General features: G+C 43.5%; 1 protein-coding gene across 6 annotated transcripts in view; it reads right to left on the bottom strand.

Moving 5' to 3' along the window:
* TBXAS1 (thromboxane A synthase 1) overlaps nucleotides 1-24,712 on the bottom strand; it is a 349,992-nt gene that overhangs the window by 77,359 nt on the left and 247,921 nt on the right. For 5 of the 6 annotated variants that reach the window (XM_075939367.1, XM_075939378.1, XM_075939373.1 and 2 more), the window contains one exon: nucleotides 22,480-22,794. The exons of the other annotated variant lie outside the window; for it this stretch is intronic. In XM_075939367.1, the coding sequence (XP_075795482.1) occupies nucleotides 22,480-22,794 (315 nt within the window). The remainder of the gene's footprint in view (nucleotides 1-22,479; nucleotides 22,795-24,712) is intronic. 6 annotated transcript variants of the gene reach the window in all.

A 24,712-nucleotide genomic window follows, 5' to 3' on the forward strand; every position in this document is an offset into this window, starting at 1 on the left:
AACACAGGTGCCCTATCAGAAAAAGCAGAGGTGCTCTGATGACCATTCTGTGAATGGCCATCAGAGCTTTCTTGTGCAAGACCGTCCATGACAGGGTGGATGCTCTCTTGCGCAAAAGCACATGGCAGTGTGGACGTGCTCTTGCGCAAGAAGCTTTTGTGGAAGATCTCTTCCGCAAAAAGTTCCTGCGCAAGAAGACTGAAGTGTAGATGTAGCCCCAGTGTGAAGGGGCAGTCATGTCTGCCAATGAATAGCTAATCTGTTTGTACCTTACAAAACAATCACTACTCACTTCTGTTCCCTAAATATTGAAACAATATCTACCTCCTGGCGGTGCCTTTGTTCTTACAGTTTTCATCTTTCAGAGCTTGCTTTCACTGCAATTAAAAACCCATGGCTGGCCCGTACCATCTGACTTGGGCTCATGGTGGCTGTTTCATTGTAGAATAGACTTACAGGCTCAGGCTGCAGTCTGAACTTTGGGACTTTCCCACCTCACAGGGTCCTAAAGCAGCGGTGGGCAACCTGTGGCCCATCGGCATTCTATGTGTGGCTCATGAGACATTTTGTTTACCGTTGCCCACGCTTGCCAGATTCTGCTGGCTTCTGGATGCACTTTTTTTCCTTCCAGTATTACTAAAGTGACATGCATGTAAAGCCAGGGGATGTGAAATGAGATGCATGCTGACTGCACATAACATTGATTGCGAGAGCCTTGCCTTCTTTCTGCATCCAATCAAAGCACTGCTGTGGTTCAATCAGCACACCCTGCAAATTCTAGGTACACTAGCACAGTTAGCAAAACTAAATTGCCAGTGATAGAAATGTAGCCGTGTTAGTCTGGTGTAGCTGAAACAAAATGCAGGACTATGTAGCACTTTAAAGACTAACAAGATGGTTTATTAGATGATGAGCTTCCGTGGGCCAGACCCACTTCCTCAGATCAAATAGTGGAAGAAAATTGTCACAACCATATATACCAAAGGATACAATTAAAAAAATGAACACATATGAAAAGGACAAATCAAATTTCAGAACAGAAGGGGGAGGCGGGGGGGGAGGGGGAAGGTAAATGTCTGTGAGCTAATGGTATTAGAGGTGACTTTGCCAGGAGACTATCTTGGTTACAACCATTTTGCAGCCCACTGAGATGAAGGAGGGCCAGTCATGCGGCCCGCTCACTAGCCTAGGTTGCTCATCACTGTTCTAAAGCGAGCCCGAGAGCCCAACTTAGCTGACGCTGGCCAGCCATGGGTTTTAAAATGCAGTGTAGACAGAGGCAGCATTTCAGAACTTCTGTTTCCTCTGCCCACATGCCTAGGAAGCTGACAATGTGTCAGCTAGCTACCAGTGTGACTAAGACGTGCTGCCATTTGGCAATCTTTCATTTGAAACAAAGTTGAAAACTTTAATTTGTTAAGTGAGAATCCTCTTGTGGAGGGAAAAAAATCCATCAACTCAATGCTCCCATCTCTGATCCTGTACTGGGTAGGGATTTAGAGAGCCGGAAATAGAACAGTCGACTAACTATATTAATTTTTAGCAGTTAGGCAACTATTTTATAGTCCCCAGTGGCAGGGCCAGCAGCCAATGCAATCTGGCCCCACTCTCAAGGAACTCCCTGCCACTCTGCACTGCTGCCTCCGTATCAGGTGTCTTAAAAACCAACTCCCCTCGCGGATCAGCTGCCTGCCGCCCCACGCTGCTGCCTCTGATATAGAGGCAGCAACATAGGGTGGCAGCAGTCCCTGTCCACAGGGGGGCCAAGCTCCCCATGGATAGCCAGCCTGGGCTGCTGCGGACAGAGGCTGCACTGGCAGCAGCCCCTGGCCACAGCAGGCCAGGCAGCAGTGCGAAGGTGGTGGTGGTGATGGGGGGGTGGCGGAACTGCAGAGCCGGTGCCTAGGGAAACCGTCTTTTAGGTGGCTTCCCACCCACCCCCCAGCATCAGCTCCCGCTTCTGCTGATACAGAGGCAGCAGGGATTGAAGGAAAATGCAAGTATTCGATTAAATTAAACCAATAAGCCAATTGTCTGGTCGACTACTCGTTCACATCCCTATTACTTGGTGTTTTAATCTTGGCTTGGGATCCAAGAAGCTCAAGGCTGACTATGAAGCTCAGTGAAGAGAAAAAAAACCACTGGAAAAATGTTGCTCTTTGAACTGAGACCATGGTATAATACATATTGGAAAAAAGCACATAAGTATTGCCCAATCAATGCAACTGCATTTTCACACCCAGTTAGAAGAAATGGAAACCTGTGCTAAACAATGCTGCTTTGCACAAGTCCAATTACCCTAAATGATAAATTGCCTAATTATTTCAGCTCCACAGTCTTTTCCACATACTTTATCCCTTTCTTCATAGTCAGTGTCTACAGAACAAGAGCGTTTGACTTTTACTAATTAGCAAGAAGGAAAGATGCAGGACATTTAAAGGAAAGTGAATTTACTAAATCTATTTTATGGTTATTCTTCCCCTATCAAGGAAAATAAAAGATCTTAATCATTTATTAAAATGCTGCTCTACTAGAAGAAAATTTTCTCCCTGAGCACTGCATAACAGCAAAATATTTACCTTTTGTTTTTCCATTCCTTGGGCAACTAACAGATTAAAATACAAGGTTAGATTAACACCTTGACATTAGCTATAAGATTCTCTATTTATCAGGCTATTAAATCTTGGTACCTGATGACATAAAACCTTCATCATATTTTACCTTCAATGCATACAAAACTGATGCATAAAAAAGTGGAGCTACTGAGAGGTTTATCTTTATTTTCATGGTATATAGGCTTTTTGATAATCCTTCCACACCCCTCGCATCCATTTGGCTTATTTAAATTGAGAGCAAAGACGAATGAGAAATAATGGATGTACAGCTCTGAACTTTTTTGACGATACACCATTTGTCTTTTTTGGACTGCAAACGTGTCTAACATGAAGAAAGGTGTTAACGCTCATTCAGTTCCTGCTGCCAAAGGGGTATCTGTGTCAAAATCATTTTAACTCATTCTTTTTTCTTTTTTTTTAAGAAAATGTTGCACATTACTGGAAAGATTACCTTTATGCCTTTTCCCCTCCTACTCATTAACAAAAGTATCATTGGCATTCAGTTTCTCTCTCATTTACATGGAAACCCAGAACATTTTACCTAGAACATAATCTTCTCCTTGTTTTCTAGGATATTATAATGTGAATTTGGTGCTGGTGAAAAGAGCGGGTTTGACAGCCCTGAAGAATGACAGTCCACACATACAGTGGCAGCACAAGCTTCCTTTCCCTGTCCTGATCATATACCTCCATGGTAGCCAGGAGGGATTACCTGTAGGAGAGACACAGAAACCTAATTCCAAGTGCATTCAATCTGTGGCCCCCAACAACATTGTCAACCCTGTATTTGTTTTAAAATGGATTCCCTTGCAAGCCGACACCTGTCCCTATACAGCAGGAGAAAGCTAATCTGTTTCACACATAACATAATCATAGCAGAGACATTGAACAGTCTCAATCTCTACTGAGTAGGCCTTTAGGTCCTCTCTCAGCTGCTGATATAGAGGTGATAGCTAGAGCCTTGTGAGGACACAAAATTTGTATCCACATTCTGTATCCACAAAAATGAGCCGTGGATATCTACATCCACATCTGTGGATCTTAACAATCATCCAAATTATACAGACACATTTTATGAAAGTGGCTTACATTTTCAAAAATTTCAGAGTCAGTTTTCTGTTGCCCAATCTGTGACACCATAAAAAAGCTTAATTTTCATTAAAATGTGCGGCCTGACCTTCAAAAATCAGGTCTCAATTAGGACTCTCAAATTTTGCAACCAAGAAATCAAGGCATCCAAAATCACTAAAGGTTGAACCTCTCTAATCCAGCACCCTCGCGACATGACTGGTGCCAAACTAGAAAAAGTGCTGAACCATAGGAGGTCAGTATTGACTAGCAGCATTACCAACACTTCCACTGATTACTGGGCTCTGAGAAGATGTTTAGGGGTAAATTAGAGCTAAATAACAGCATAGAACATGCTGTCTACACAGTGCCAAATTTTGAAATAACGCACTATTCCGAAATTCCCCTTAACCCTTGTAGAACGAGGGTTACTGGAAAGTCAGAATAAGCTGCCCATTATTTCAAAATCTATTTTGAAATAACAGGCTGCTTCAATAGACGCAGACTAGCTATTTTGGGATACTTCTGGTATCCTGAAATAGCTTTGCAGTGTAGACATACTCTGAGAGCCAGGACTGCTAGATGTAAACAAACCTTTATAGGAATGTAGGAAACTTGGCCACACCTATGATAAACAGACATCCAGCTAACTAAAATCATGTTGTACTATAGATGATACCAAACCAGAGAGTGCCGGACTAGAGAGGTTCAATCTATAGTCACTTTTTGGCAATTTTTGGCATTGTTGTTGTTGTGGTAACTCAAGTGAAAATTCAATGTGCTTTAATTCTTTGTTCTACTAAAACTATTAATCAGTGTGAAACCAAATAGTATTAAACAGTATGCAAGCTGACTTTCTTCCAATACCATTTCCTTTTATCCCATTTTAAAGGAGATATGTTTAGCCACATCCTTGGAAGAACAATACACAAATACTCCACTTATTGACAGAAGAAAAGAAAATCCTAAACTCAGAAACACAATTATTTCTCTAATCCAAAATTCAAAAGGCATTTTAGGCTGATACACACAATACCAAAGCCTCATGCTGCGTAGCATTATTGCATGAGTGAATTGTTAGAATTTGAAATTCCCCATTAGGTTGGGTGGGGACAGGGAGGGCAACAAGGGGAGATCACAGGAAGTTCACCCCATTAAGTTACCGTTTTACATAATCATGAAATGCAAACTAATTTCCATTCCTTTTGGCAGCTGGTCAGTCAGCTTTCACTTTGTATACTTATTGACAAATAAATGGGCTGGTTGTTTTCTATTAATATTAACTAATTTATGGTCCTACATGGAGGAAAAATTCCATTTTGACCTAACCACTCAGACCAGTTAGGATCATTTTTTAGACTGCTAGCACATTAAAACACGCATTTAATTCCATCATGGTATGCTTCTGGGGTTTAATATTTCTTACCAAATTACACATGTGCTCTCATCAGCCCAGCTTTCAGACTTCAGAAGTATAATACAGGTAATTTAGAATTCAGTGCTGGACTTTTAGATTACTGAGTTCTCCTTTTATTCCCCTATGGGTCATTCACACACAGGCACATCTAAATTAAGCACTGGTTATATTGGTTATTTGAATCCTCCCCTTCCACAAGGGGAGCCCGTACTGAGAGAAGAAGTACTATTTCTCTGGAGTCTCAAAATTCCAAGGTCGTCTTGGTCAAGCTACGTGTATCAAGAGCTCCTCTTCATTTTTATTGCTGAGTCTTGACATCTCAGGAGAAGAGGGATTGATGGTAATACACAGAGCACATTACAATCCTACACCTGAAGCACCATTCATCTCCTGAGAAATCTTGTGGGCTACTTTGGAGAAGGGGAAAGGATACTGCCGTGCCAAATGGAACCTAATTAACCTCTAGATTGAGAAGTTACCTTTTCCAGAATATTTTTGCTCCTGTTGTTTAGTTTGGCTAGTATCCTCCCAGAGACATACTATCCTGCCAAATTCTATCTCCAGTCAAAGTTCCACTTTTGGGTTACAGTCTGGGTTCCATACAAAAAGTGGTACCGTACAAAACGCTTCTTCTCTAGTGGTTTTTGAATATGGCAAAGCCAAAAGTCCCAGCTTTCTTTGGCTTCCTATAGTCTAGTTTCTGCATATAATAAAGCAAGGCCGAGTCACTGTTCTTTTGGGTAAGGGTCCTCCCCTTTCACCCCAGTTAAGAAACTTTGCATCACGACCCACAGGACCTGCCTTGCAAAGCTAGACCTAGTTACTACACATAACATCTCATGCTTCTGGTCAGACTGATGTTGGGAGACACACTGTAACCAGACAAAATAATCCCATTCTATTGGCATCATACAAAATGGACAAAACCACATTGCATCATATACGGCAGGGCTAGTACCCACAATCATTCCAAAGCCTAGGAAAGCTTGCAAGAGGCACAGTCAGCCAGCCAGCCAAGGACATTTATTGTGGTTCCTTCTTCTCTCCAAAGGTTGACTTATCCATTAGGCACAGTAGGCACAGTGCCTAGGGCCCACAAAAATGTTTTAATTTATTTTAAAATCAGAAGAAAAAAATGAACTTTTAGGGTAGAAGAAAATGTGTTAATTTTTTCCTTACGTCAGAAAAATATGAAACTTTTAGGGCCCATGAAAATCTATTACATTTTGCCTAAAACAGAAAAAAAATGTTAACGTATTTAAAGTTATATCAAAAATAATTTTCAAATTTTTTTTTTTTATGGAGGAAGGGGCCCACGAAGGCAGAAGTGCCTAGGGCCCATGAAAGTCATAATGCGGCCCTGCTTGACTCACCTCATCTCCCTATGGCCCACCTGTCAAGTGAAATGCTGAGCATCCATCTGCCCTGCTCCTTTCCAAATCCTTTCTCATCTGTTCCCAATCTCCCCTGGTCATCAATGTGGATAAGGGTTTCACTCCAGTCAGGCTCTGCCCTTTTCCCACCTGCTGTGATGCTCTGCTCTGCAAATAATCTGATCAATCAGCAGACACAAAACAGAAACAAAACACTGATATTGTTGTTGGTTTGCCTTACTAAGTCTATGATGGAAGTATATTGATTACCATATATTACCAAAATGGTGGACAGAAGACATGGGGATAGAGTCCAACTCCCATTTGACCAAACTATTTTTCTTTTAGCCTTCAGTTTTCTCTCCTTCAAGAAAAGTTGGAAGTGGGAGAGGATTCTTCTGTTCCTTCCACTGAAAGCTAATTTAGCTAATCAAACCTATTAATTCCCAGGAGGTTCCTCATCCTAGAGGCTGCTTGAATGCAATTTAGCCGATTCTGTCTCAATTCCATGCCACCAGAATAATTAATTCTTTATCATCAACCCTGTAGTGATGCTAGTTAACTATACTGATGTCAAAATACCAGGAAAATCAAAGGGTCAAAATGAATCTCTCAACAACAAGGGCTTTGTTTATATAGTCACATAGAATCAAAAAACACTAGAACTTGAAGGGACCTTGAGAGGTCATTGAGTCCAGTCCCCTACCCTCATAGCAGGACCCAGTACCATCTAGACCATCCCTGATAGGTGTCTATCTAACTTGCTCTTAAATATTTCCAGAGATGGAGATTCCACAACCTCCTTTGGCAACTTATTCCAGTGTTTAACCACCCTGACAGTTAGGAAGTTTTTCCTGATGTCCAACCTAAACCTCCCTTGCTGCAGTTTAAGCCCATTGTTTCTTGTCCTATCTTTAGAGGTCAAGGAGAACAACCCTTTTAGATACCTGAAAACCGCGATCATGACCCCTCTCAGTCTTCTCCTTTCCAAACTAAACAAGCCCAATTCTTTCAGTCTTCCTTCATAGGTCATGTTCTTTAGACCTTTCACCATTCTTGTTGCTCTTCTCTGGACCTCCAATTTCTTCACATCTTTCTTGAAATGTGGTGCCCAGAACTGGACACAATACTCCAACTGAGGCCTAATCAGCGCAGAGTAGAGCAGAAGAATGACTTCTTGTGTCTTGCTCACAACACTCCTGTTAAATGTGGAATTGCAAGCAATAGATAAGAGTAGATTTAATAGGAAAGAGACTAATGAGTCTGTGTTAATTAGCCTGGAAAATAATATAAAAATGTATTAGAAAAAAGTTATAGTCTTACAAGCCTGTGGCCAATAATATAACCTTGAAAAATGAAGGCAGTGATCATAACAACAACAGACAACCCTGCCTATTCATGGTACTTCCCCAGTGCCTAAGTTAATTTCTCATATGTAGGCTCTGTTTAGTCCTAGGTTCCTAGCATAGTCAAAGAGAAAGAAAAACACATAGCTCCTGGTGAGGAGACTGATTCTGTTCATATGAACTAAGTACAGGTTGAACCTCTTTGGTCCAGCATCTTCAGGATCTGACTGTTGCCAAACCAGAGAATTTACCAAACCACAGGAGATCAATATTGTCTAGCAGCATTACCAACACTACCACTGCTTACTAGGTAAATTAAGGGGTAAATTGGAGTTAAATAACAACACAGAACACCGAGAGCCAGGCTCGGTGGCTCTAAACAAACTTTATAGAACAAGAAACTTGACTACACCTGTGGTAAGTGGACACGCAGCTAACTAAAATCATGCTGGACCACGGATGTTGCCGGACCAGAAAGTGCCAGAATAGAGAGTTTTAACCTGTAGAATGTCTGGATAAGGAAGGAGATACATCTGTGGGAAGTTTCCCCTGATTACTATGAAATTTCTGCTTTTTTAAAATGTATTTATCCTCACAACAGACTTGTGATGTAGGAAAGCATTCTCCTCATTCTCATTTTACAGAAGGGAAACTAAGGCACAGAAAGACTAAGTGATTTGCCCAAGGTCACACCGTGAACTGAATGAACTGCGCATGGATTTCCCAAAAATCCTTCCTCCCTAGAAACTGACTGTCCACACACTACATATTTGTTGTATTAATCTTTGTACACAGTGTGCCTTGGGAGATTTTATCTGAAAACGCAAAATTTACTGGTCAATATAGTCCTGATAAGATGTGTGTAGCAATGGTGTAGGTAAAGTAAGAGATTTCCTTTTATATTATTAATAAATGTTCCAAACCATAACAGAAGTTGGAAAACAGATCTGTCTCAAAGAAATGTGTGCTCTGATTAATTTGCATTTGAGCAGTAAACAGAATTATCAAGCAACAAGGATAGACAAAGAACTCTCAGAAAAAGCATCAAGGAACATCCTCTTCCAAAGAAGTTTTGTCAGAATCTCAGCTGAAAATTTTTCCAAGGGGACTGACACTATAAAAAGATGGACACACACACCAAGGAGCCTCTTTTGCCCCACATCCGTCAATTCATCGCACCAGAAGAGACAAAAGTGGGAGTCACAGAATTAGAGAAGGGTCTTAGCCTAAGCTCACATCTGTACTTACTGCACCAGACATGGATCCACTAAGGGTGCCCTCGGTCGGTGCCAATACTCCTAGATTCGTGAGGAGCAAGGGATATCAATGGAACCATTTAATTCTGTTGCCCTCCTCTCTGGAGACGGTGCCAAGCACAGTTTAAGATATGTTTTTTACATAGCTGAAGTTGCATACCTTAAGCCAATCTTCTGGGTCTAGTATAGACCTGGCCTAAGAAGTTTGGTCAGTTAGGGTACATCTAGACTACAGGCTTTTGCCGACAGAGGCTTTTTCGACAGATACTGTCAACAAAGCCTCTGTCAACAAAGAGCGTCTAGACTACATCCAGTTCTGTCGACAAAGCAAGTCACTTTGTCAACAGAGTCTAGACGCTCTCTTTTGAAAAAGCACAGTGTGGATGCAATAGCGTCTTTTGTCAACAGAACTCTGTCGACAAAAGGCGTTATTCCTCGTAGAATGATGTTTACTGCCATCGACAAACTGCCACATTCTGTCGACTTACTGTCGACAGAACGCGGTGCTAGTGTAGACATAGGTATAGTTCTGTTGACAAACGTGAACTTTTGTCGACAAAACCCTGTAGTCTAGACACTCCCTAAGAATGCTAAGAGCATGCAGTGAAAGAAATTGCTTGGATTTGATAAGTATTTGTTATGTTAGGCATCAGTACCATTTAACTTTATTTTCTTACTAGAAGACTTACCCAGCATTGCCTGTGTCCTTCAGGGCAGGGGGCTAGTTGTGTAAAGGGGTGCAGGAGTCAGGGCAGGGCCTTGGGGATGGGAGGTAGGGCAATAGGCTGGAGGTGTGGGCTGGGGTTAGGCAGTGAGGAGGGGTGGGGCTTTTCAAATGATTAACTGATAAGCATCAGCTTATTGGTTTCTGTTACAGTTATTTGCCAGCTCCTGGAGAGGCTTCACTGCAGCTCTGCATTATCCAGCTCCCCTGGATGGGGGATGGCAGTGCTGCTGGCCCTATTCCCAGAGATGCTTCACTACGGGCTCTTCAGTAGAACTTTAAAAAGTTATACTGCAGAGCCCGCAGTGCATGTAACCACTTGGGGTATGTCTACACTACCCCGCTAGTTCGAACTAGCGGGGTAATGTAGGCCCGCACTTGCAAATGAAACCCGGGATTTGAATTTCCCGGGCTTCATTTGCATAAGCGGGGAGCCGCCATTTTTAAAACCCCGCTGGTTCAAACCCCGTGCAGCGCGGCTACACGGGTCACGAACTAGGTAGTTCGAACTAGGAAGCCTAGTTCGAACTACCTAGTTCATGCCCCGTGTAGCCGCGCTGCACGGGGTTTGAACCAGCGGGGTTTTAAAAATGGCGGCTCCCCGCTTATGCAAATGAAGCCCGGGAAATTCAAATCCCGGGCTTCATTTGCAAGTGCGGTATGCCTACATTACCCCCCTAGTTCGAACTAGGAGGGTAGTGTAGACATACCCTTGTTTTTTTAGCAGTTACACCAGGCCTGGCCAAAATACGGCCCATGGGCTGCATCCAGCATGCCAAGCCACCAGATTTGGCCCATGGATGCAGCGGTGACCCCCAGGCCGGCTCTCCTACTTGTTCTGCAGGCCACTAAGAAAAGCGGCTGTATCTTTTTAAAAACTATGAGCCTTGAGAGGAGAGGGGAAGGCTTCAGGCGCTGCCCCTGCCCTCAGCACAATCCCATTGGCCGATTTCTGGCCTTTCCATGTAGCAGAAAACAGTCCTATTCCAGGAACTTGCCACTTTCCCAGCACAATCAAACTTTCACCTTGCTTTAAGTTAGGATAAGAGGAAGCTGCATACCAAATTTGATGGTCCTAGCTCTTAACTTTTAGGAGAAGTTCTTGAACAAATGGATTCTCAGATGGACAGACAGATGCATATTTCTAAACTATATAGCTAGATTACCATTTCTGACTTTTATACCTCATTACTTGTACACACTTAGAATCTCTCTCTTGTATCTAATAAACTTATTGTATCTAAACCAGTGTATTTAAATTAAGAGTCTTGGAAACCCCATTTGGGGTAACAAGATATGTGCATATTATTTCTATTAATAAAATGCAAACTTTATATATACTTCCATTGTCCAGGAGAGAACTGGCCAGTACAGAAAATACGTTTTTGGGTAAAATCTTGGATTGAGGGTGTGCCGAGGTCAGCCTGCAATATAACCAAGCTGATAAGAACTAAGATATGACTGGCTGGCTGAAGCATACACACTGACATAGGTGGGAGTGACTTGCATCCTGGAGGTTGTCTGTGAGCAGTCCAAACTGAAGGCTATCACAGTAAAGCAGTCTAAAGAGCACCCAAAGTGTAGAGGGCAGGAGTGACACAGCTACTCAGGAACCTGGATTGTACTCTGGACATGTCACACTGCCATCAGGGAAAGATCTTTTCTTCTCTTGATCTGGCAATCTTCATGCAGCAAATATAAAAGTATCTAGAGACATAGATTAATATTTAAATTCAAAGGTCCAGCAACCTTACCAGGAATGCAGAAATAGGTTTCTTGTTTACTTGTTCCATGCTTAGTTTGTATGTGTTTATCTGTAAAGCAGTATCCCCCATCTGTGGAATTCTTCCAAAGCCTACATATGATACAGGCTCTCTTGACAAATGCAAGTCTTCACCGTCGGCATATTTGCTCAGAAAAGCGTAGTCTCTGTAGTTGCGAGCTTCTGAGTGTAAAGTGCCTTGAGATACTGCATGAAAGGCACCAGATACATGCAAATTGTTGTGGGTAATTCCCTGACAGTATCATTTTTGTTACTTTCACCTCTTATTTTTGCTAATATACAGAGAAAGCAGCCTGTGCTATTAAACAGATTCACTGCATAAACAGCTTAAAATATAAAGTACTCAATTAGGCAAAATTACACTATAATACATATGTTTCCCTCTCACTGCTCCCTGGGCGCTTTATGGTAGAGAAGAATTTTTAAGTTGGTAAAGACTTCTTTGTAACAAGACAAAAATGTAATATCAAGCAGTATTTAGTTAAATTGCTACAAGAGCAGGAAGGGAGTTCAAGGCAAACAGCACAACCAGCTGGTGCCTATCAGCTTCGCTCCAGTTAAGTCAATGGAGCCCTGCTGATTTACACAAGATAAGGATCTGGTCCTAAAGTCTGCAAGTTAGGCAATAAGAGAAAACCGCGCTTGTGTCCAAATTATTTCATGAATTACTACAGCAAGTTCATAACCTGCAAAGTGGTGGCTATGGATCAACCCAGTCCAGCTCACAGCGAATTTACAACTCCCCACGCAGAGCAGATTTATAACAAAAGTAAGCAGAACCATTTTGTAAATGAAATGATGACGTGGAAGAATTCTGGACAGGCACAATTCAGTGCTAACAAAAAGCAATAAGTGCAATTTAAACATAGAAAAGATCTTTGTTTGTTGTGCTGGAGCAATAGAAAAGCAAATTTATATAGGACAAAGTTAATTCCTCTAAAGAAATTCTTCCAAACTGCCTTTAAGCAGCAAGCTAAAATCCCAAGGCCTAGAGTTTCTTTAGGATTTGTGAGATACAACAGAAAAGAATGCCTGTTTTGTAAACATACTGGACTGTGAATCAGGATATGTAGCTTCAGCTCCTGGCTCTTCTTGTGTGACTTTGGGCAAATCACTTAGGGTACGTCTAAACTACATGGCTCCGTCGACGGAGCCATGTAGATTTGTTTATTTGGCAAAGGGAAATGAAGCTGCGATTTAAATAATCGCGGCTTCATTTAAATTTACATGGCTGCAGCGCTGAGCCAACAAACAGCTGATCAGCTGTTTGTCGGCTCAGCGCGCTAGTCTGGACGCTCCCGTCGAAATGAAAGCCTTTTATCGACATCCCCTGTAAACCTCATCCTACGAGGCATAAGGGGGATGTCGATAAAAGGCTTTCAGGTTGGCGCAGAGCATCCAGCATTGCTGATCAGCTGTTTGTCGGCTCAGCGCGGCAGCAATGTAAATTTAAATGAAGCCGCGATTATTTAAATCGCGGCTTCATTTCCCTTTGCCTATCTGTCTAATCTACATGCCTCCATCGACGGAGGCATGTAGTCTAGACACACCCTTACAGTGTTCTCTATAAGCTATACACCCAGCATATTTGCAGAGCGCCAACACCTTAGTTTTTTGTTTCGACTGGTGGTGCACTTTCATACACTCCTCAGTGCACATAAAACAATTATTCTGCACATGGATGGAAAAGATTAGCAGGAACATTGGTCACTTAGGATATGTCAACACTGTAATGAAATACCCGCGGCTGGCTCATGACAGCTGACTTAGGCTTAGGGGCATGGGCTAAGAGTCTCTTTAATGGCAATATAGACATTTGGGCTCAGGGGCCTGCAATGTGGGAGGGTCTCCGAGCTTGTGCAGCGGCCTGAACCAAACTCCCTCACAGCCATAAAGCAGCATTACAGCCCTAGACAGCTGGCATGGACCAGCCACAAGCGTCTCATTGCAGTTTAGACATTCCCGCCCTCTCTCTATTTCTCATCTTTAGAATAGGCATATTTCCTTTTTCTCCTCCGTGTCTCTGTATTAACCCTTACATTCAAACTATATCCCAGGAATGGTCTCTGATCTATAAATTCATTCTTAGTGCAACGGGGCCCTCCTCTTGGCTGGAGTTTGTCGGTATATAAATATATGTATAAATAATAAATAACAGTAATAGATGTTATTTAAAAGATAGAATGGAAGATGCCCCCAGGGCTCAATTTCCATATTTAATATTTTCCATTAATATCTGCTCTTTGTTTTAAAAATACATTTGCATTTGCTTCCATATTACTCCCAACCACAAGTTGTCTCTCATGTTTGTCTGGCCGTAATAATGTTCATGGGCACCAGTGGCAAGAATGAATGATCTGTGTTATTCAGGTGGAGCTTCACAGTAGCCCTCACAGCTAGCACTAGCCTACTGAGGACTTAATCATTCGTACAGTATTAGATTTTTTTCAAATTATTTCAGCATGGTGCTAGGATCAGCATCAGGTACAGACTTATACTTGCCATACACAGTGCTTTATAGCATCAGAAATGCGTATCAACATTAGTCAATTGAATCCCACTTCTCTGCGATGTAGGTAGGTACATAATCCTTGTCTGTATTTCACATGTTAAAATGAGAATCAGAAAGGCGAGAATCAGAAAGGTGAGGCCACACAGTGAGTCATTTTTTCCCCAATCTGGATCAGAACTCAGGAGGTTCATTGCTCCCAATTCCAGTCCCAACCCACTAGATTATACTTTCACTCTAAGATGAAGGTAGGCACAAGAATAAATTCTTATCAGTTTCTTCACCCTCTGAGGGTGAACTGTCTAGATTCCAGCTCCTACTCCACCTCCCAATTTAAATGATTAATTTGGGTGGGATTTAAAGACCAAAGGGAGAACTGACACTGCTTATTTAAGAAAACAAGACTTTCTGTCTTGGGTACAGATGGGTTTATCTGGAAAGGGCCAAAAATGATGAGAAAGGAAAGGCAGTAGCATCACTGCCAGAGCCATCCCTAGGATAGGTTGAATTGGAATGACTGCCTCAGTTCCATGCTTTGGGGGGAACCATACTTTAATAAAATTGGGACTGTCCTAATAGTTAGCCCTTTGTCCCAGGTCCTGACCGATGTATGATTGGGACGTCATGTGTCCCAGTATTCAGGTGAAGAGGTGGGTGAGCGAGCAAGGTGAGAAGCTGGGAGAGGGTGAGGATACAGGTGGGAGGGTAGCAAGGAAGAGAACGACGTGGGTGGGTGGCTGAGGAGGTAAGTGGCAGGCGATCAGACAGCGAGAAGGAGAGCAGCAGATGGGTGAGCAGGACGGGGAGGTGGTGAGGCAAGCAGCAGCTAGTGGCAGCTAGGCCACACAGACAGCGAGGAGACTAGTGGGGGGGCTCATTTGCCCTGGCTCCTGTACCCCTCCTGGGACTGCCCTGATAACAGCAATGGTATCCCTCTCCCTCAGCTCTTTCCCTCATGTTGGAACTGGCAAAGGATTCTGAACGGAGGAGAGGAACTGAGCACATGTACAAACCCAGGAGGAGCACAAATGGAGCAAAAGAGAAAGAGCAGAGAATGCAGCAGAGAGGTGTGGAGGAGAAAGAGGAGTTACAAACCCACCCACAGCATGCACTGTTTTCTGCAAGAAACTGATGGAGCAGCCCCATGTTAAGGCTGTCATCCCTGGCAAGGGGCTCCACAAGGCTAACTGAAGCCCGGGTGAGCCATAGCTTCTGCATTTGTTGTGCAAGGGAGATAGACACAGGGCCTGCACAGGGGAAAAGGAACTCACGGGAATCTTCAAGTCTGAATCCTGGAGTCACCAAGGAAGTGTTCTGTTCCTCTCTGTGCCCGCCTCATTCTCATTAGTTTAGGTCAGGCTGGCATTAAAGCCTTTGGGTGTAGGTGCCTCTTACTCCCATACCAGAAGGCCCAGGATCGGGCCTGTCATGTATAGCCCTTTCACGTGGATGGATCTCATGGTGCTCTATAAATACTAGTAAATTCATGTATTAACATTTCCTATCTATGTATATATCACTTTGTTCTCCACTGAAGTGCAGTCATTTCTGGGGAGTAAGGCAACCACTGTTTTAAGATCAGACTGAAACTCTACACCACAGTTTAGGACAATAAAAAAAGTATGATGCAAATGAAATTGCTGGGGGATTTAGTAAGCCTACTGCAACTATCTGAGCATAAATCTGGCTGTGCGGGACACACAGTATTTAAATGTGGGGATCTATGAATAATTAAAGTCTTCTATTTATCTACCGTCCAATGCAACCTAGCCACTTGCCTGTTCAGGCATCCATCTTGCTTGTTCTGTCCCACTAATGTTCTTCCACTATGATCTTTAAATCGCAAAGCATCTCGATTAAAGGTAAGAACTAATCTGAAATGCTGAGCATCTTTCAACTGTTATAGCCTATTTGGGTTTCTAAGGGTATGTCTACACTAGCCCCCTAGTTCGAAGTAGGGAGGCTAATGTAGGCATTCAAAGTTGCACATCAAGCCCGGGATTTAAATATCCCATGCATGATTTGCATCTTCCCGGCTGGTCGCCATTTTTTGAAATTTACAAGTCCGGACTAACTGCCCGCGTCTACACGTGGCAGGGACTCGGTATTTCAAATTAAAGCCATTTGAGGCTGAAAGGAGGTTTAACAGGTAGTTCGATTTAGGGGCTTTAATTCGAAATACCGGGTCCCTGCCGCGTGTAGACGCGGGCAGTTAGTCCAGACTTGTAAATTTCAAAAATGGCGACCGGCCAGGAAGATGCAAATCAAGCGCAGGATATTTAAATCCCAGGCTTGATTTGTAACTTTGAATGCCTACATTAGCCTCCCTACTAGTGTAGACATGCCCTGAGTGACTCTGACATCCGCAAGCCTTTGGGTCACATACTATTTCCCTCTTTCCCTTCTGCCAACATGATACACGAACAGAGCATCAATACATCCCTGGTTCAAACCAGTTTTTCCCCCCATAACTTTTCAAGTCATTTGTGATGAGAAATGTAGTTAATTACAGTGCTAATGGGACTGGACTGCTATACCCTCTTCCTGACCCTGAAGTGAATCCCTGGCTCAGGGATCCTCTAACACATAAAAAAGATGAATTGTGGTCAATGTTGTTGGTAACAGAAAACCTTATAACTGGGGGCCATGCAGATTTGAAGCATGAACTTCTTGTTATTGAAGAGGATAGCTGAGAGACCACAGTTTTGTTCCTCTTCGCCAGTGTTATACACCCACTTATATGTCACCTGTAATTAAAATTGAACATTAGTGAAGTAACAGGGGACATTCTCTGCAAGGGACTACTGACAACTGTGCATGTAGCGCCTTGGTATCCAGACTGATGTCCACTATGAAATAAAGATAAGGCCATCAATTCCATTATGCGTATGACTGCATCTTGAACCAACCATTTATTAAGCTGTTAAACCACCCAGTTAATCGGTGCACCCACCGTTCCCACCTCCTTCTTTATATTCTACTCTGCCATTAAAGCCCTAGTAACAAAGCTTTCCCTAAATACCACAAAAGATAGAGCTATAATGAAAATAAATTTGCAATAAGAAAAAAAGTCAAGCATTAATGCCTTTGATCCTAACAATAACAGACACTCAGAGAACACAAAAAGATAGCAGTGATCACACCTTGTGCCACAATGCCTACATCTACTTACAATTATGTGGAAAAATATAATGTATTTGTCTATATATATATATGTGTGAGGAGAGAGAGAATGTACACACACATTCTACCTTGTATATATTTCATTGGATTCTGCTTCCTACACCTTTTGGATGTTACTTATTTTTTTAGATTGTTAGCTCCCTGGGAGGGCATGGACTGTATTTTCCTATGTGTCAATATAATGTCTAGCTCAATAGATTGTAATCCTCATGGGCTGCAACTGCAACATACACCAATACATCATGTACACTGTAGGCCAAAGCGTGCCCCTAGTCACAACTTTGCAACTCCCCAGTGTCATCAATGAAGTTAAATGGTTGTGAGGGCAGAATGTGCCTACTTTACCTGAGAGAAGCAAGTAAGATGCTCTACTTGGAGTGCAACAGTAGTAACAATAACCTAAAATTATAAATCAAGTTTTATAATTAGAATAAAAGATATCAGTGACCTCTCAGTTGATTATGAAACATATGCATGAAACATGATTTTGCTGAGGAGAAAGCCTATGGATCAGGTTGATGAATGCCTCTATTTCACTATCACTTATATAGAAAGCCTTAAAGCAAAAGGAATCTTTCAAAGAGTTGGGAATGTACCACTCAAAGGCAGAATTGCCACTCCAAGGATGTTTTGTATTCAGGACAGATGGCGGCAAATTTTCAAAGTCATCTGAGCATGGCCTTTATTTTTGCACAACCCAAACTGGGTAAAATTGGGAAATTTTAATCATGTACATTTTTGCATACAGGCAGTCCCCGGGTTACGTACAACATAGGGACTGTAGGTTTGTTCTTAAGTTGAATCTGTATGTAAGTCGGAACTGGCGTCAGCCGCTGCTGAAACTGATCAGTTTCAACTGCGGCTGAATCTGGATGCCAGTTCTGACTTACATACAGATTCAACTTAAGAAACCCAGGCGTCCGCAAGTCAGCTGCTGCTGAAACTGATCAGCAGCTGATTCCAGGAAGCCTGGGGCAGAGCAACTCTGCCTCGGGCTTCCTGTAGTCAGCCACTGGTCAGTTTCAGCAGCGGCTGACTTGGGGACGCCTGGGGCAGAGCAGCTGGGGTGCTGCTGGGTTGCTCCAGTAGCGCGGCTCCTCAGCGCTACTGGAGCAACCCAGCAGCACCCTAGCTGCTCTGCCCCAGGCGTCCTGATTCAGCCGCTGCTGAAACTGACCAGCACCGGCTGAATCAGGACGCCTGAGGCAGAGCAGCTGGGGTGCTGCCGGGGTGGTCCGGAGCAGCGCTGCGGGACCAACCCGGCAGCGCCCAGCTGCTCTACCCCAGGGGTAGGCAAGAAAAGCCTGGTCTGCTGGGGGGGGAGGCACTAGCTGCACCCTCCCTCCCCCCCAGCAGACCAGGGAGACGGGGGTGGCAGGACCGCCCAAGTCCTCCATGGCTTTGCTCCGTCTCCCTGGTCTGCTGACCTGGGAGACGCGGAGCAAAGCCGCGGAGCACGCCTGCAGCGGGACAGCCCAAGCGCGCCTGGGCTGTCCCGCTGCGGGCGTGCTCCAAGGCTTTGCTCCCCGTCTCCCTGCAGACCAGGTAGACGGAGAGCAAAACCGCGGAGCACGCCCGCAGCGGGACAGCCCAAGCGCGCCCGGGGAGACGGGGAGCTCCCGGGCAAACGAGCAAAGCCGCCCAGGTGGCGGCTTTGCTTGGGTGTCCCTGGTCTTCTGGGGGGGGTCCAGCGGCTTTTCTGGACCCCCCCAGCAGACCAGGGAGACTGGGAGAAGCTTTTCTCGCCCCGGAGGACACGGGTGGCGACCCGCCGCTCGTGAGCTCCGGGGCGAGAAAAGCCCCGTTTGTAAGTGCGGATCCGACATAAGTCGGATCCGCGTAAGTCGGGGACTGCCTGTATTTTAAAACCTGGACCTACATGCAAATGAGCTGCTATGGTGAGTTCTGGGGTGCATAAGAAGTAGGCAACCCAAACTTCCATGACCAAAAATTTGAGCATGCAAATTCATCAGCTGAAATGAAGAAGGCTGTATCTAGTGTTATTTTTGTTCCACAAAAGTCCCTGTGCTCATTAAAAAGCCTATGACAAGCAATAACAAAGACAAATACAGACACTAGATGCTGCACATTATCTTAATAATTAACGACTAGTGCAGAGAATTGAAGAGATCAGAATGTCTGGCACACTGTGTTTTAGGTACACACAACACTGAATGTAACCAAGGAAATGTGGACTTTGGATTTGGCTTTGCAGATAGTGGAAGTGAAGAAGGTATCAATTTTAAATGGTTTTAAATCAAACTGGTATTCTACGGGTACACATAGAGTCTCTTACTGATTTGGGGTAAATTCCACTTATTAATATTTTTAAACAAAAGCTTTGAAGTGGATTATTGAGCACAACATTTTTGCTTATGAAAATAGAAATAATAAAAATCGGCTATAAGAATGAAAAAAAAACAAATCTTGGTGTGAGGATGGAAGAAAACTTGAACTGTATAATGTTAGAGTCTGGCCACATTTGGGGGCTAGAAGACATGGTAAAATATTCTGCAAATGTTAAGTATTCATTATGAGAACAAAAGAGTTTTGGCTAAGATCCTCAGCTGGTTGGAACCATACCAATTTACATCAGCTAAGAATCTGCCTCTTTCTTTTTTTGGCTGCAAAAATGTGTGTGGTAAACAGATGCTCCTGCCCTGTAAACTAATTTGGCAGACAACCGTCTCTGGACTGGCAACAAAATCAGCAAAGTTGGCCCATTACTTCCTACAAAATATCACTGGACCCATATTACTGCTCAAATGATTAAGCATACAGGCAGCTTCTATTGCATCTTCTTAAAAAATAAAAGAAAGAAAACCAAGGTAACAGCATGCAAACACTTATATTAAGATATCACACTTAAAATATCACCCAAGGCAAGGTTATTGAACTGAATTCCAGATAGGCTGCCCTGTCTAGGAAAGGTACTTGACACTGCTGACATATCATCACTAAGTAGAGCAATCGGGAGCCATCCATTCTGACTGGCTCTCAGCTACTAGTCCAAACTCATGGAACAATGGATTTTCTACATAGAGGCACCAGCACAGCCAGTAGATCTGCAATTTCTCAGGCTGGGCACATGGCAACAGGAAGACGACTGTGTTTACAAAGAGCTGCTGTTTGAAGTAAGAGGGCACACTACTGCTACATGTAAGTCAGACATGCAGGAGAGTGAGAAAACAGGAGAGAATATGCCCAGCATGAATGCTGACAAACTTTGATTAAACAAAAAAACATGAAACTGGAAGGTGAGTGCATCTCAATCCTGTTTTTTGTTTTCCAAGATCTGTAATTTTCTAATGCTTTCTAGTGTTAAAAGACTGTAGTTAAGAAATTCCTCTTTAAGTCTAATAGGGTATGTCTACACTACCCCACTAGTTCGAACTAGCGGGGTAATGTAGGCATACCGCAATTGCAAATGAAGCCCAGGATTTGAATTTCCCGGGCTTCATTTGCATAAGCGGGGCGCCGCCATTTTTAAATCCCCGCTCGTTCGAACCCCGTGCCGCGCGGCTACACGCGGCACGAACTAGGTAGTTCGAACTAGGCTTCCTAGTTCGAACTACCGTTACTCCTCGTGGAATGAGGAATAACGGTAGTTTGAACTAGGAAACCTAGTTCGAACTACCTAGTTCGTGCCGAGTGTTGCCGCGCGGCACGGGGTTCGAACGAGCGGGGATTTAAAAATGGTGGCGCCCCGCTTATGCAAATGAAGCCCGGGAAATTCAAATCCCGGGCTTCATTTGCAATTGCGGTATGCCTACATTACCCCGCTAGTTCGAACTAGCGGGGTAGTGTAGACATACCCATAGAGATGTAGCCGTGTTAGTCTGGTCTACCTGAAACAAAAGATAGGACTATGCAGCACTTTAAGCCTGTGCTCCTTGCTTACCTGAGGTCTCATCTGGTAGTATACCATAGAGATTCAGAGCTAGAAACAGTAAGTAGACACTACCTAGTCCCAGTGGGCTTAGAAGTATATTGGACCCAGCAGTTAGGTTCATTCACAACAATTTGACACCCGTATCATGTGTTTCTAGGCCAGATGGTGCCATTTAGTATTTTATATTTTTCTTTTTCTTGTTAAATAAGTACGGGTACATCTACGCTGCTGGACAAAGTTGAGTTAAGATATGCAACTTCAGCTACATTAATTGCGTATCTGAAGTCAAAATAGCTTAACTTGACTTTAGACCAGGGCTACTCAACATGTGGCCCATGGGCCGCATACAGCCTGCGGCCTGTTTGTTTGCAGCCCGTGGTGCAGTTTGGATTTATGTGGGGCTCAACACCTGGCCCGCGGATGGGAACCAAAACAAAAGCAGTCAATATAATGGTCTTCTATTGATATGCATTTTAGTAGTTAAATTCTTGGACTGCCATTGCTTATTAAAAGTGATATCACATAGGTGGAAATCGGGTAAATATTGCATTTTATTAATATCAGCAGAACTGACTTGTGTGTTGTGTGGTCTTGACTGTGTGTTGTGTAGTCTTGCCTTAATCTTTGTACTGAAGCCTGTCAGTGTGAAAGCTATTTGCATATATTTGCATATATATGCAACCATACTTAAGTTGCGGCCCTCAACATGTATTATGAGTGTATCATTGTGGCCCCCGGGGCTTCCAAAGTTGAGTAGCCCTGCTTTAGACGCTGTCTACACAGCAGGAAGTCGAAGGAAGAACACTCTTCCTTCGACTTCCCCTACTCCTCATGAAATAAGGGTTACAGAAGTCAGAGTAAGAAGCCCGTTAGCTCGAAATTATTTCGGAATAATGGGCTTGCTGTGTAGGTTCGTACTCTGTTATTTCGAAATAACGCGAGTTATTTCAAAATAAGCTTGTAGTATAGGCATAGTTTAAGTGAATATACCTAAAGTCCAAGAAATGTGAATCAAGAAGACTACTGCCAATGCTAGATGCTACAGGGGGAGTATACATTCATAGCAGATTAATGAAAAGAATATGGTTCATTTAAATGTTACCCTTGGAATCTTAATTTTTGCACTCTCGGACTTTTTTATTTTAATGTTACAAGATTCATGTTGCATTAATGTGCCTTTGTGTGTGTAATTTACATTTTTAATATCTACCTCACAGGTCCAGGGGTCCATATTTCAAGGAGGGCACTTTGCTCACACTACTTACATTATGCAAAGAGCAAGGAATTGTTATGAAGCCAATGAATCTACTCACATGTTTTTCAGAGAACTCATCTATCTCCTGCAGCAGTCTCTCTTGGCACTCTGGGTTGGTGGCTAGCAAGTAGGTGGCGAAGGACAGGGCATTGGTGGTGGTCTCATAGCCAGCAATCAGGAAGATGAAGGCTTGGCCTACTATCTCATCTTCAGACAATGTCGTGTGAACCTTTTTAGGCAGGGCCTTGTCAGCAGGAGGCTTCTGGTCCTGAATGGAAACATCAGCTTGGTTGACTATGTCAAAGTGTTCCACCCCGACGTAGCTAGTAGAACTGCGAGCATCGAGCATCAACTGGAGAAAGTCTCTGCGTCTCTGTGAATTGCAAGATGAAAACATACACTAAGAATGAGCCAAAGTACTAACTATCCAGAGGTGTTAAAAAATGACCGTGGGTGCCCAACTTCAGACACATTAAAGGGATCTTGCTTCCAGAGGGTGGATATTTATCGTTTTCTGATAGCAGTTATAATGGCATGTCTTATCTGACCTGCACCTGTACATCTGGATTAGCCAGTGAGTATGCATGTATGTGGTAGTGAGAGGACAGGGATGGGATGGAGGCATAAAATCTGCTCATTCCCAACCTACCTGCTTTGAGAACACAGTAAGCAGGCATGTTGCTCCACTTATCCACATATGCCTACACCTAAAGTCCAGATAGCCCAACTAAGTTTGTATAGAAGAGTCAGCCTATGTAGCCACTCAAGAGCATAGTAAGCCACCATTTAGTTTTCGGGGCAGATCGACCTTACAATTGTTGCATCAATTTAACTACATGGGTTGTGCAACCCTTAAGGGTGGACTCAGTTTTAATGGCATAAAAGTAATATAACGAACTTTGGTAATAAGCTACATCACTCTAGGCACCTTCATATAAGTACAAAACCTGTTTATGCGTCTCGTTCATGCAAAATGCTTGTTGAATCTTTTATTAAAGCTGCCTTTTTGTGTCAGTTTGTGCCAGAAAATATGTCACAAGAACAGAACTCTGCACAAGAGTGAGTTGACTCCAATTCAGCTTGGACAGCAAAATTGGTGGGGATTTTAAATGTAGCTCAAAAGGTTTGGATTGACTTTTGAGAGCAATATATAAAATTGTTGTGCTGAACCTAAGCCCTGAGGCCATGAGATTCATTTTCAGTTCCACAAATGCCAACATAATATATCAGAGCATAGAAGGGACCCAGGAGTGACTGCAATGCCAAGATCTGACATGTTACAGACTTAAAAGGAAAAGCACAGATCAAGTATTTCTTCAAAAGAATTAAACTGGCATTTATTTATTAATTAAAGAATGAACAAAAATATTTTGAATGTTCTTGCATCAGATGACACAGATAAAGAAGAAACCAGAGAATGGACAGGCACACAAGAAAAGGGAACGGAAGACACAATTAATTAAAGGACTTAATCAGATAATATTTTTTCCATGACATGGGAACTAGGAGCAGCGAGAGAAAGAGGAGAAATATTTTATGTCCTATGCTCTAGTTCTGCTGCTGGCAAACTGCAGAGAGAAACTAAAATTCAGTGTTTGGGTAAAGCCAGGGGGTAGCATGGAATCTCTCTTGTGAATCTCAGCCTACCAAATGAAAGCTTGTAAATACACATATGAATCGGGTGCGCCTGGAAGCAAGAGGCTGATTGTAGTGGCCAGTGCCAGTTATAGTACAGGCAGTCCCCGGGTTACGTACAAGATAGGGACTGTAGGTTTGTTCTTAAGTTGAATCTGTATGTAAGTCGGAACTGGCGTCCAGATTCAGCCGCTGCTGAAACTGATCAGTTTCAACAGCGGCTGAATCTGGACGCCAGTTCCGACTTACATACAGATTCAACTTAAGAACCCCAGGCATCCCCAAGTCAGCTGCTGCTGAAACTGATCAGCGGCTGATTCCAGGAAGCCCGGGTCAGGGGCTTCCTGTAGTCAGCCACTGGTCAGTTTCAGCAGCGGCTGACTTGGGGACGCCTGGGACAGAGCAGCTGGGGTGCTGCTGGGTTGCTCCAGTAGCGACGCTGCTCCTCGGCGCTACTGGACCAACCCAGCAGCATCCCAGCTGCTCTGCCCCAGGTGTCCTGATTCAGCCGCTGCTGAAACTGATCAGCAGCGGCTGAATCAGGACTCCTGGGGCAGAGCAGCTGGGGTGCTGCCGGGTTGGTCCAGTAGCGCCAAGGAGCGGTGCTGCGGGACCAACTGGCAGCGCTCCACCTGCTCTACCACAGGCCCGGGGCT

This window comes from Pelodiscus sinensis, chromosome 1, assembly GCF_049634645.1.
Source record: "Pelodiscus sinensis isolate JC-2024 chromosome 1, ASM4963464v1, whole genome shotgun sequence".
NCBI lineage: Eukaryota > Metazoa > Chordata > Testudines > Trionychidae > Pelodiscus > Pelodiscus sinensis.